Source organism: Strix aluco, chromosome 12, assembly GCF_031877795.1.
Source record: "Strix aluco isolate bStrAlu1 chromosome 12, bStrAlu1.hap1, whole genome shotgun sequence".
NCBI classification, from domain to species: Eukaryota; Metazoa; Chordata; class Aves; order Strigiformes; family Strigidae; genus Strix; species Strix aluco.
The window spans coordinates 23,293,318-23,307,766 of NC_133942.1; the positions used below are offsets into that span (position 1 = coordinate 23,293,318).

General features: G+C 41.3%; 1 protein-coding gene across 2 annotated transcripts; it reads right to left on the reverse strand.

The window, feature by feature from the left end:
- Window positions 1-970: 970 nt before the first annotated feature.
- DUT (deoxyuridine triphosphatase) lies at window positions 971-10,826 on the reverse strand. 2 transcript variants are annotated; one of them, XM_074837149.1, is made up of 7 exons: window positions 10,680-10,826; window positions 9,974-10,136; window positions 8,462-8,553; window positions 7,318-7,362; window positions 2,695-2,769; window positions 1,679-1,749; window positions 971-1,319 (listed from the first exon to the last, which is right to left on the reverse strand). In XM_074837149.1, exons 1-7 carry the CDS (start codon window positions 10,684-10,686, stop codon window positions 1,263-1,265), a joined length of 510 nt encoding a protein of 169 aa, XP_074693250.1. In that variant the 5' UTR covers window positions 10,687-10,826; the 3' UTR covers window positions 971-1,262. The 2 variants fall into 2 exon arrangements, with proteins under 2 accessions (XP_074693250.1, XP_074693249.1); XM_074837148.1 differs by lacking the exon at window positions 10,680-10,826 and adding an exon at window positions 10,507-10,598.
- Between the last annotated feature and the right edge of the window lie 3,623 nt (window positions 10,827-14,449).

Genomic DNA, 14,449 nt, shown 5'->3' on the forward strand with positions numbered 1-14,449 from the left:
TTTTTTCCTGCTCCTTGGGGAAGTGGGGGTAAAATGTATAAAATGTGCAGTATTTTGGGACTACTTCACTGGAAATGGCCTGTCCTAGTAAAGGACATGAAACTAATACCAACAGGATTATTGTGATCTGAGACTATCAAGGAGAAGAATGGTGTGAACATCTTAAGTCTACAAAAGGGCTTACCTCTCCACTGCTGAAACACTCCTTAAAGCACAGTATTTCATACCTGTGACCTTTCAGCTAAGAAAATCTAAGAAGAGAATAGACAGCTGCAGGAGAAAAAAAAAATGTTTGAGAGCCTCACAGCCTTTTCTAATTCTTTTCTGTAAAGTGGCAAAATACTCAAGATTCTTTCCCTTTTGTCCCTTCTCTTGTGTTCATGTTCTTTCACCTTAAAGTCTTTTGAGTCATTTAAGAGATTCTCACACTTCAAGAAACAATCAGCTTCGGGACAGATTCCAAGAGTTCTAAGTTAACTGGTCAGAATAGAACTGAAAAAACCAATTTGTGCACTGCTTCAGTAATTCAGAGTCTTTCTTCCATACAGTAACTTATCAATGAATTTGTCAATAAATATTTTAACAGCATATTTCATAGCATTTATTTACTATATACAAGTTATTTCCAGATGAGTTGTGTTATTTAGCTCAAATACTGTATTGCCTGCTCTTTTAAGAAATATTGGCTGTTTGAGGATCAGCTAAGGATCAAGGACAGAACTTTAGCTTTGAACAGAAACACAAGTATTCTAACAGGTGGTAGAAGATGCAATATTAAATATCTTTGCCTTATTCTGATTTAGGGGTCAGAGTGGGAATTCATATTGATACCTGTATTATCACTGATGTTGTATTACATAGGCTCTTGGCATGAAAGGAATGCTATAGGGAAGATAGCTTTCAGAACATTAACACAAACTGGCAAGGGAACAACCAGCCATTTTAGTTTAGGTAAGTAAAATAAAATCACTAAGTTTTTCAAAATTTATTAGAGCATAATCAGCACATAAACAATGAATTCTTATTACTGAGGACTGAACATCTAAAAAGAAAAAATAATCCATCAACTAATCAATCAGTCATGCACATTTCTCCATAATGCAGATGAATTCACTGCCTGTAAAAAGACAGGAGGACAGAGACGTCTGAATAAAACTTGAGATTTGTTTATGTACTCGAAAATCCCACCTCTAATTCAAATGAAAACTTAGAAATAGCATAACAACAACAATAAATATATATAAAGTATATTCAAATCATTTTCAGTTCTTTCCTGTAGAACCAAAGCCATCTTCACCACGTTCTGTATCATCTAGCGCCTGAAAGACATCAATTAGGATAAGTTGGTTTAGTGTCTTAACTTGCATTCTGTTTCTATACAACAGATATTGTCTATCATAGAGGAAGGTACATTTACTCATAACAAGAGCTGTAATGAGAAACCAAAAAAATTTCAAAAGACGTACCTGTTAACTCTGAAAACAAAAAAAAAATTCCACATAAATGCATGCAAAGCATCAGGATTTTTATTCAGGTAGCAATGCTACTATGCAGTTTTAACACTGAAAGTATTTTTAAAGCAAAGTATTTATCTCTATCATAAATTTCAGCTTATATACAACTATTTGAAACTATTAATTATTGAAAATAGCAGAAATATTCTCTTTTGGCAACTTACTTGAACTTCTTCTAGCTCAGGATAGAAAATACGTTCACAGATGAGCTGGGCAATCCTATCCCCTTTTTTAACTGCAATGAAGTTCAAATATTTATGAGTTCCTTCAAAAAAGTGAACAATCAATACAAAGTTTAGACAATCCCCTTTCAAGAGTATCAGAATGTACTAGTGTGAACACTTATTTGAAACTTAAGCAGATGTTAACAGTCCCAGAAAAATATAGGCTAAGCTAAACTTGTGCTTAGTCCTTTTAAGGTGAAGTTTCAGCAGCAGTACCAGCTCAAGGCACCTCCCCTCATTCCTGTTGCCATACTGTGGCATCTTAAGTGTCATTGTGCATACATACTGAGGAGATAGACACATAGCTGTATGTATAATGTGGCTCCTTTTGTAAACTAGACACAGGAACTGATTTCTCTGGGGGGAAAAAACACAAACTGATACAAGGAAAACAAATTCTTATTAGTATCCAAGCTGGTTCACAGAACCTCCCTAAGAAGCTTGTGCTGTGAAGTTGCAGAAAAGGCCTCAGAAACAGTGGTAAGAGTGTAACTGGGCACTGAGGCTTAAAACTGACTGCAGAGAGACAGCATGATTAAGGGAAAGTCATATCTTTATTATTCATGTTTCCCAGGATCCCAGAGAAGTTTTTATCTCAAATACTTCTCAGCTATATCTTTTTTTTGCGGAGCAAGAAAGAAACTTAATACAAAGTTGGACTTCAGTACAGCTCATATATCTAAAGCTTAGCTAAGTAGGGGGGTTTTGTTTGTTTTGGGGGGGTGGTGGTGTGTTTTTGGGGTTTTGAGGGTGTTTGGTTTTTTTGCATCCTGACTAATTTGCTAGGAGTGGTATCTTTTTGTGTTTCCTTGACAGGACATTAAGTTTTCATAGTTTTGTTAATTGTAAGAAAAATGTTCTCAGCTAATTCTACTTTTTCATAGACTTTTAAAGAAAAATTGGTTTCTCATTTCTAGTCTGATGGCTGAAAACAGGCTCTGCAAGGCTTAACGCACCTTCAAAGCTCTCCTTGCCGAAGTTGAAGAGTACCACGCCAACATTTCCTCTGTAATCCTCATCAATAACACCAGCTATCATAAGAAAGAATTAAGAGGGATATCCAGTTAATAAATGTTGTCAGTATATTAGATAAGTAGATTAAATAAGGTTTAGATTAGTAGAGGATTGCAGGATCTCATATTGACATTCTTTATACCACTTATGCACAATTAAACAACATATATGAAAATAATGAAATACCTAAAAATGCTCATCAATCTTGCAAAAAAGAACTGAAAAACACCATCACACATCAAGCAGTGTTTTACCACTATTACTAATTTTAGTTGTAATACCCTATCTCAAATCAAGACAGCTGGACTAAATTCAGGCTCCATTTGTTCTGCCAACTTCAGCTCTTTGAGTGTCAAGCAGAAATCTGTTCTTAACACTAACATTTTATTTGAGACCTATGGACTTTTGCACAGATCCAAATCCCGTATCTCAGGCAGCTTAACAGAACTAAAGCTTTAAGGAACTGATTGTCATTCAGCCACATTCAGCTTGCTTTTATATAACTGTATTAACTACAGAGTTCAGGAGATTAGCTACCAATACACATTAAAATAATATTTTTATCAAATTTAAACTATTTAAAACCAAATTTATTCATATTTTAATCATCATAATCATCTGCCGCTTTGGAGTTTTTCTCTCAGATAGAGGAAGCATATTTGCAGTAAAAAAACTGGAGCTTGGGCTTCCTTGTGGACCAAAGTATGTATTTTGAAGTCTACTTGCAGAAATAATTCAAATACTAAAATTACATGTCATTCCAATACATTCCCAGACTCATACATACAAAGTACTACCTTTAGAGACTATAAACACCAGAGGAAATTGTAGTGTGACTATACCTTGGAAGTTTTAATGTTGAACCACAACATACACACTTAAAAACAGAAAACTGAGGGTTTTTTTCTTAGTTTCTTCAGCTGTGTGAAAATAGTGCAGTACATATGGTCCAGTAACTGTACAACCTCTACACTAGTTCTAGTGTGAAAAAGGTCATTTATACAGCTCTCTTTCCCTGGTAATGTTAAAGGCTAATCCAATCACATTCTGAACAGCTTCCTAATCAAGATGCTAGTAACACTGAAAATACAGAATAAAATGCAATTCTCAAGTTAACTCACTGGTATTTAGCTGCGTGCAATTGCTTAAAGGGACCCAACTACCTGAAAGGACATTGTAGAGAGGTTGGTGCTGGTCTCTTCTCACAGGTGATTAGTGACAGAACAAGAGGGAACAGCTTTAAACTGCAACAGGGGAGGTTCAGACTGGACATAAGGAAAAAATTTTTCACAGAAAGGGTGGTCAGATAGTGGAATAGGCTGCCCAGGGAGGGGGTGGAGTCACCATCCCTGGATGTGTTTAAGGGTCATTTGGATGAGATGAATCAGCTGATTCAGAGAGCTTGATGTACCAAAGCTACATGCACAGGTCTTGTACTGTTTATTTGGCTTAGGTTAGACCAGCTTTCAGAAAGTCAACTATGCATTAGTTAAATTGAGAATCACAGTGTATCACTTACATTGGTAATCACAGAGCTTTCTTGCACAATTTCTACCACAGTTCAATTTTGCAATTCAATACTTAAAACTCAAATCCTATGCACGTGTCAAGCATATAAAACACTCTAATTTTCTAAGCTTAGCTATAAAGTAAACACCTTGTAATGGTTCTATAGATTGTATTGGATGTATTTTCTAGCAGGCAAGAACTGCACTTCCCGCACACTTCTGAGGATGAAAGCTTTCCAGAGGATGCAGAGAAAAGCAGGCTTCTTCTTTAAAAGCATACCCAATACAAACAGAACTTGCAATTAGAGTTGAAGTTACGTATTAAGAAAATAACATTTTAAAATATGTTTTACGGCCAAAACGACTAGTCTAATGCTGTGCTGAGTGACTGAAAGCACTGTCAAAGGCATGATAATTTCAAATTCCATTAAAGGCACAGCTGGGTAAAGATTTTGTGAAATGAATTCCCTACTGAACATTTTCTCTTCAAATGTATTATACCTCCACTGACGTAGTCTTACTGAGTGTAACCACCATGTGGACTTCGAGTTCAAACTACACTATTTATCTCAAAGAATATACGATCCTTGGAAGATACAAGAAAATATGACCCAGAAAGACCTGATCAGTTTTTCTGCTGTACAGGGTCACAAACTCCCTCTGTGTAACTGGGCGCACTGGCAAAACATCTTAACAACCTTGGCATCCTGTTATTCTGGAACAGCAGGTTGTAATAATTATAGACACTGCTGAGGACTAAGGCACTTTTCTAAATGATGTGTATTGGGTAGAAATCACTTAAGTCATTTTTGGAAAAATCATGCATTGGAACTGGCAGTCTGACATTCTGTCTTCCTCTGTCAGAAGTCTGGCATGTCACTTGTTGGGAAAGCATCCACACCTAGCAGATACAGATTCTGAACATATTCTTGCACGATCCCAATTTTTCTCCCTGACCCTTAGGACTTCTGGCAATGTATTTTTAATTAAATTGATAATGCCCTTATTGTGACAAAAGTACTTTTGCAGGACAAGTTAAAATCATTACAATTGTTTTGGTTTTGTTTTGTTGGCTTTTTTTACTAAGTTCTCTACTAACTGTCAGTAATAGTTTTTACACATGATTTGTCAGCTGTCAGCTCTTTTAAAATCGGAACATAGATCATCCTGTTAAGCACTTCTGGTTGCCCTCTGGTATTTCCTAGTTTAATTTTCAGATTGCAAAGACTATTACAGAGCAAATGTATTTTTTCACATAAGCAAAAAAATTGTTTTAGAGGTGTTGCTTTAAAGAACCACACTACAGTAGACCATGTATGCTACAGAGTCATAGGGGTGTAGAGAATCTCTGATTCCCAGCTCAGTGCTCTTTTGTATGTTACCCAGCAACACTTAAAAAACCTCAGTGTAAGAGACATGCAAGAACCAATTCTTATTTAAGAAAAAGCCTGAATGACACAAAGCTGGCACAGATGCTCCCCTTTAACCTCTGGTATCAGAACTGTATCACAGGCACAGCCAGACTTTGATATGCCATAAAGCAGACAGAATAAACTAGTTCTGCAGCAGCTCTAAATTGTAATTGCTTTGCTTTTTGCTTGGCTTGGCATCAGAAATAGAAGGATGCCTAGAGTCACCCTTCCTAACCTCTAGAGACAAGCCTATAAGCAAGTACAGGCTGAGTACCACTGTTCTAAGTACCAATGTTCTCTTTTAACATTGGGGGGTGGGGGGAACCAAACAATAAACCACCAACAACAAAAAAACCCTTAACAAACCAAAAACCCCAAAACCTAGTGAAGATGAAAAGGCCTCAACTTTTCAGTACGCTTTTTTGTCATCTTCCATTATAACTCAAATTATAATGTGCTCTCTTGGCCACTCAGCACTTTTGAAGATACCCATTAGATGCATCTTCTTTATGTCATTATATTAGAAATGTAGTTTTTGGTTCTTACTACAATCTATTGCCAGAAAAACCAATTGCTTAGGCTTTTAAGAGGCAGAAAACATTTTATTTAACTCAGAACTGTATTCTTGTACAATTAAAACAATGTAATACACATTTAGTGCTAGTTAAACTGCCATCATTACAGTTGTGCTCAGAATAACTCCACAGTAACCTTAGCGGTGAGAACTTCTGTGTGATGTAGATGCCATTTTATAATGCAATACTTAAAGAATCTGCCTGTGCTCTGACCAGCTCCGCTGCAAAACTGGCATCGAAGTTTCAACATCATTTACTTCATGTTGCAGTTACTAGGATATGGTAAAAGGTCAGTGAGGCTTTCATGAAGGCTTCTGATTACAGCTATAATAACTGTTTTTGAAGAGAAACCTGTGAATTTCTAATCAAGATTATTGAAAAGCTCAAAATATTTTAAAAAAACACCCTTGTTCAATCTGTTGCTAGTACTGAACAAAAAAATAAGACAAGACTTGTAGAAAGTGGGATTTTAGTTTTGTTTCAAAAAACTTTCAATTTTTAAGTCAAAGTACAAAGTTATGAGTTTAAATTTAATTTGCTTTACATAATTTGTTATATTTTTATCAGTAAGAGTAAACTAAAGCTCTTTTCATCCTAACAATCAATTCTACCCACAGTAATGGTGTACTCCGGTGCTTTCTATCATTCCTTTTAAATATCATTACTATATATTCTCTCTGTAAAAGAGTATCTCTATGTTCTTGATTTCATTCATTCAGATCTTACACTAGACTGGAAAGAAACACACACAGACGTTTAGTCAAAATGGAGAAAGCAGAATGTAAAGTCATCTTTAAAGCCTAAACCAAAAAAATAACTTCTATGCCAAGCATTGCCTACATAAGTAAGATATGGTTATTATTTAAAAAAAAAACAGTAGTGTTTTTATAATTCAGCAGGTTTTAAAACAACTTTGATGCACTGGTTCTCTGAGGTATTACCCAGTTATCTCCTTTTGCCAGACTACCACTGAGGCTAGCATTACTTATTTACACATATTACAATGTGAAATTAAGGCACTTCTGCAATCAAGATTTACAAAGTCTTAGTAAAAAGAACAAAAATCTTACCACCAACATCTATGAAGTGCTTTGCAGCTAAACCAGAACGCGGTGCTAGAAAGCAAGAAATTTTTTGTAAGTATAATTATTTCTTTTAAAACTCTTACACAATATTTATAGGTTACATAGTGTGTTTGCACAGAGTGGTGGCAGCAAGAACTGTTTCCACAGTCTTTCTAAAATAAACATGATTTTACAGGAACTACTGTAAGTGTTAATGTATATATTAAACAAAATAACAGCTGCTACAGGCTACAATAACATTGCAATCTTTAAGTGATATAAGCATATCTTTGTTTAGACCAACAATTGCAGAGTAGGCTTCTCCAAGGAAGGAAGGCAGGTGGAGCAGACTAATCTTAGTTTATTTTTGGCAGCTACCATGGGTTTGGAATAATCTCGAAAGACTATTACGCCAATCCATTCAAGTTATATGGAAAACAATATTTGGCAAGCAATTTACTAAAAAATATTATATACAGGAAAATTAAATGATGTGCAGCGTTGTTTGTTGTGGTTTGGTGGTTTGTTTGTTTTTTTTTTCTTAGCCTACTTTGAGGTGCTAAAATGTTACTCCCTTCAAAATTTTTGTTTGTCTGGGATAAGAGAAATGCACATGCATTCTCCTTTTAGATGAAAAGACACAGCAAACTCTGATCACACTCTTCCACTGGAGTGGCTATTGCTTTTTTTACTTTAAGAATTTATATATAATTCAGAAAAAGAATGCACAAAACACAAAGTATCTCGTACAGGTTCTCTCAAGTATTCTGTCACAAAAAGTAGTCACATTCTACTACACTAGTACTCCAGGGTTAATTTTTAAACATCCAGGGGTCTACTTTCTGTATGTCCATTACCTATTGGTCTTTGTGATTCAAATTCTGAAACTGCAGAGAAAAAAAATGAACTATTGCATAGCCTATAAAATTTTATGTAATTATGAAAATTTTTGCTCATCACCTTTGTCATTTGACATGCATCAAATGTATTTGACAAGAAATGTCTATTACAAGGCTTAATAAATCACACAGCCATGTGACACTTTTTGTGTAGACTAATTCTGAAAGCTTTAGGCAGAATCTAAATGTGAAAATGGCATCAGACCTGTTCTACAATGACTCTGCAGCCCTTTTATAGCCTGTTTACTTACCTACTCGGCCATAGCATCCAGAAGGAAGTGCAATTTGAATGTCTGTTTTCACTACAGCCTTTTCCATGGGTGGTATCACACAGTCATAGGCACTACATTAAAAAAAGAAACAATGGTTTATATAGAATATTTTGAAAATTTTCTTCTCTGTAACTTAAGGTACAAAATTACCCAGAATTATTCTTGCTGGGCATTTAAACCATGGAATTTATACAGAAATATTTACATATCTGCAAAATCTAATGCAGATCCTAAACCACAAGATAATGCCATTTTGATGGTGTTAGCTTAAGATTTTAGTGTCAGATTTGACCAGCACAATCTTAACATTGCTAGTTTTAAATGTTTTTTTAACTGGTAAGATAGACAAAAAAATACAAGTTTAACCATTAGGGGAATGGGGTTGTGCAATTTTTGTGCAAAAGCAGAAACTTTTAAGGATAATACAATATACTCTTCTGATCAAGCTTTCTATAGCACATGAACTAGTTGTAATCAAAAATAATAATCTATGAACTTAAATTTTAGGCAACAATGTTTTTTTTCTGAGCAGGTCTTCTTCACCATTCACATGATTCTGTTGCAAACTAGAGAGATTTTTAAGAACTTTCTGAAGCTACCCAACTGGAGACTTAATGAAAGGCAGCCATGACAATACCACAGTGAAACCGTTCTACTTGTTTAAGGCAAGCATATCTTGGCCTTGATGAAGAACTGATTTAACACTGGGAAGCACTGAATGGTTTTTTTATGAAACAAGACTTTTTCCAGATGTACAGTGCACTACAGGAACAAGAAGAAAATCAAACCTGGTAAGACAAAAGAAATACAAAGGAAAAGTGTCAAGTGTGATGAAGCAAAGCTTCAGGAAGTCAGACAGGCAGAGGAAGAAGGCTGATTAATACTAAAAAAGGGAAGGTAGAGGAGGTCGCAGGGGAGTTCAGATGTAACTAGTGAGTGTATATGATCACAGAAGCACTATGCAAACAACCACAAGCCTAGCTGCAGATATTCCTGAACATAGTGAAAACCTTTGAACAGTGGTTATTATCGCTAGGGAGCATTATCAGACTGCCACAACTCTTTCCTCTGGCAGGCAGCACCCAATAGCAAAGGGAAAGCAAATAAGCATAAGCGCGGGCAGGGAGAGCCCACATGCGCTACCATTTTTTTTCTTTCAATGGGAAGGCTCCTAGTCAAAACGCTGGTGCCAACAGCAACCCGGGCTGATGTGTCAAGCCTAACTTTTGGCCAACGGCTGCATTGCTACTTGACGAAATCGGTGTTGCAGCGTGACTGGGCCACAGATTTCTGCAAATGGAGAGGGATGGAGGAGCAACGCAGCAAACGAACGGGCCAGCTCTGGCCTCTTCTTCTGCGGCGCCGGCGAGACTCCCCGGGGGCTCCGCTCAGCAGAAGGACCTGCCTCACGACGGCCCCTCGCACCGCCGGAGCCCTGAGCCAAGGGCCGGAGCGGGGCGCGGGCTCCTCCCGCGGCGGTGGTTCCCTCACCTGTACAGATCGTAGCCCGCAGCCCGAGCAGAGCCCCTGGAGGGGGTGGAGGCGTTCTCGGACAGCTTTGCGAAGCGGAGCCGTTGCGTGGGCTCCTCGGGCACTGAGCCCCTCTGCCTCTTGCTGGGGGACGGCTGCAGGACGGCCGCGGAGGAGGGCATCGCTGAGCGGGGACGGGAACGAGAGAAAGACCGGCTGTGAGGGGAACAGCGAAAAGCCCGCGCAAACCGGCACGGCCCACCGAAGGCGGAAACAGGGGGGGAAACCGCTCCATCCCCGGCCGCGCTCAGCGCGGAGCACCCTCGGCACCCCTCGCCGGTGGGAATGGCCTCGCCCGGCTCCTCCCCGGTGACGAACCCCCCCGGTCCCCGCCGAGGGGCCCCTCGCGGCGCTGGGCCCCGCCCCGTGGCGGCGCACTCGTAGCCCCTCCCGGTCACGGCCGGCGGCCCCGGGGGCGGCAGAGCAGGGCCGCAGTGCGGCTGGGCAGCGTCTGGCGCCCCCGACACCCCCCCCCCGCCGCCGCCGCCCCTTACTGCGCCCGCGGGGGTGCAGGAGCCGCCCGAGGCGCCGGGCCAGCATGGCGCCGTGTCCGTGTGGGGAGCGCGCCGCCGTCAGCCCGCCCGGCGCTCCCTGCCGCCCGCCGGTGGGACCGGGCTCGTGGGGCGGGGGGCGGCGGCGCCCCCTTCTCGCCCGGCCCGGGCTCTACCTGCCATGCGGCGCGGCGCAGCCCCTCCGCCAGCGGCCCGGCGCCACCGGGACACGCCGGTGGCTGCGCCGTGGGGCGGCGGCCGGACCCCGCCGGCCTCTCCGCGTTGCCGGGGGACGCGATAGCGGCTGCACGGGCGGCGGCGGGCGGGGCCAGGGCCCCCCGCGGGCAGCGCCAGGGCTGGCGCGGAGGCGGCTGGCAGAGGGTCCGCGGCTGTTCCCGCTGCCTCGGAGGGGCCGCCGCCCCCCGCCCCGTTGGTGAAAGCGGAAATTGTCAGGCAGTGATGGGAGCGTTCGCCTTAGGAAAGGAAAGAACCGCTTCCCCTCCTTGTTGAGGCTGTGGATAGGAAAGTTTATCAGTACTCTGCCCGTCTTGATCCTCTGGCTCAGAGCAGAATACTTTCATGATTTCACCATCTTTGATTTTGATATTCACTGCCCTCTTTTGCCATCCCATCTACAAAAGACTTCAGTAAATTCCCCCATAGTTCTTTGTGCTGTTGGCTGACAGCGGTACCCGTTGGATTCACAGATGCAACACTTGGCCTTGACTGCTGATGGATGCCTTGACCACTGATGGGTGTATTTTTCTCTGTGCAAAAATAGCTACAGACTCTTGGAGTTCTGTTTGCTGGTGTAAATTTTGTCAAGCAACCGTTCTTTGTGACTTTTTAAGGATCAAAGTGTATGTGATTGTCTCCTTGCTATGTTACATTTTATAAATGCAGCCAGATGGCAGTGAAACCATTGTTACACATTGCAGTCCAACTGTGGAAAGTATTTTGAAGAATACTGCAGTTTGGGGTTTCTTTTGTTACTGTTTAGCTCTTTCAGTCTTAATAGTATGCACTATTTGAGTGGGAATGTATATGTATCAAAGACCTATGTGAAAAAGCTACTTAGAATATTTTATGACTTCCGATGTAAGCCATCCACAGATTGGAAGTTTATAAGAATTTAAGCTGTATCAAATGGATATCTAATTATAAATGGTTATTTATACAACCAGAACATTATAGAGGTTACAACTGCATCTTGCATTATAGTGTAGAAAAGGACTAATTTTATCAATGGTTTGGCTTGGTGAGGCAGGTTGGGTTCTAAACTATGTATAAAGTAGCCTGAAAGTCCATGAATAATAGACAGGAGGACTCATCCAAACACATAATCGAGGAGAAAGGCCTCAGCCAAGTGACGCTTCTTTCTCCAGATCTTTACAAGGAAAAAACCCTATGCTTTAAGTCTGGGCAAGTTTGCCTTGGTTCTGGGAATGTGCTGGTTGCTCTGTAGATAGTCAGTTGGTCAACATTCCTGCATTCTTGACTGTTGATTAGTGCTGCTCTCCATTGGGCATTTCCTCCTGACTTTGAAAAACAACAGTGAGATAAACTGAAATTATTTGCCTTTTAACTAGATTGAGAGTAGGAGTGGAGGCTGCTTTGTTGTACACAGAAAGAAACATAGAGCTTCTTTCAGGGATAATAATCCATAAAATTCTCCCCACTGAAGCTTTGGTGTTAGTGTGAGCATTTTTATCAGAAGAAAACTGTGGATTTAAAAGAGAGATTCCCCACCCCAGTCTCACTTAGAACAGCTGTCTCTCACAGTGATTAAGGTTTGTAATTTAAAAGGCTGCTGTGAGGGTGTTTATTTATAATGAAGCTCTATTTTTGATTGTGTGCTCTGCTGTACAGTGTGGGGGCTGTGGAATTTTGACATTGCTTTTTACTCTGTTCCAGAACAACCTCAGTGCTTTATTTTGTTCAAAACTGAATTTGCTCTGATGAAGTTTCAGCAGTGGCGTGACTGTGGGTTATTGCTCTTGTTATTTGTGGAGAATGTGAGCTAAAAGTTGCCGTATATGTTTGTTGTTGCACATCTACGTTTCCATTTTTCTTAGCAGAGTCAAGTTCCGTCAGCAGCACTGGCCACGTAGTCTCGATGGGCTACATAGCTGCCAAAGGGGCTGTGCCAGCCAGGTACCAGAATGAATAGATGTTTAAACAGTTGTCTGATGTGTGTTGAACAGCACTGTTACAAACCCTTGATTTTCCTCACCTGTAACTCGAGGGCTGAGTCACTCGTTTGGCAAACAGCAGCAGCACTGTAAGGGTTCATTGCCCTTCTGACAAAAGTTACAATCAGGTAGCAGGGGAGAGAGAGCAGGATCTCAGAGTGATCCTGAGTCACTTCATTGAAGTCCAATGACAGTCAAATGACCTGAGGCAGCAGCTTGAGGGAGACCACTGAACTTCAAGTTGAAGAGGCTTAGGGTTACTCAAATTCTGTTCTTCCAGCTTTGTTGGTGACACGGACAGTGGGATCGAGTGCACCCTCAGCAAGTTTGCCAACGACACCAAGCTGTGTGGTGGGGTCGACACGCTGGAGGGAAGGGATGGGCCATCCAGAGGGACCTGGACAGGCTGGAGAGGTGGGCCCGTGCAAACTTCATGAAGTTCAACAAGGCCAAGTGCAAGGTCCTGCCCATGGGTCAGGGCAATCCCAAGCACAAATACAGGCTGGGTGATGAGTGGATTGAGAGCAGCCCTGAGGAGAAGGACTTGGGGGTTATTAGTGGATGGAAAACTGACTGTGAGCCAGCAACGTGCGCTCACAGCCCAGAAAGCCAACGGTGTCCTGGGCTGCATCAAGAGAAGAGTGGCCAGCAGGTCGAGGGAGGGGATTCTCTCCCTCTACTCTGCTCTCATGAGACCCTACCTGTAGTGCTGTGTTCAGCTCCGGGGGCCCCCAATATAAGACGGACATGGACCTGTTTGAGCAGGTCCAGAGGCCACGGAGATGATCAGGGGGCTGGAGCACCTCCCTTATGAGGACAGGCTGAGAGAGTTGGGGGTGTTCAGCCTGGAGAAGAGAAGGCTTCCTTCTAGTGGCCTTCCAGTACTTAAAGGGGGCTACAGGAAAGGTGGGGAGAGACTCTTTATCAGTGGGTGTAGGGATAGGACAATGAGTAATGGTTTTAAACTCAAAGAGGGTGGATTTCATTCAGATATTAGGAAAAAATTCTTTATTGTGAGGGTGGTGAGACACTGGCACAGAGAAGCTGTGGCTGCCCCTTCCCTGGCAGGGTTCAAGGCCAGGTTGGACGGGGCTTTGAGCAACCTGGTCTAGTGGAAGGTGTCCCTGTCCATGGCAGGAGGCTTGGAACTAGGTGATCTTTAAGGTCCCTTCCAACCCAAATAAACCATTCTATGATTCTATGAACTCCTTTGGGTGTGAAGTGGAATAGCAGCATGCTCTTAGGACAATGTGGCTTGAGCATTTGCAGCTGTTTATCTTCAGAATGTGATGCCTTTTTGGTTAGGTAGCTTTTCTACTTGCACTGTTTGGTTTGTGATTCAGAAATAAAATTAATAAACAAACAAAACCCTCTAAAACTAATCTCTGTTGGGGACTGAAAATACAGTGAAAGGCACAACTTTGGAAGAATGCTGTTCTGGAGCACTAGGTAGGAACACCAATTACCATTCCTAAGCACTATGCCCTAGGGCTATGTGATCAAGATGGACAACTTGCTAGTGGTTGTAAAAAGATTTAAGGAAAATGTATTCTCTGAACTGTGATAAAATGCATTCTGTGATACCTGTTGAAGCTCCACTAACATTAGGAGGGAAAGGTAATATTCACTGATGAGAGGAGCAGTAGTGGACCATTTTAACAGGCCCTTAGGCACAAGCTCAGCTGTGCAGGATGCCTAGACTTTTGAAGAATACTGAAAACATTCTTTGTTCTTGCTTCATAGAGATGGTCTTT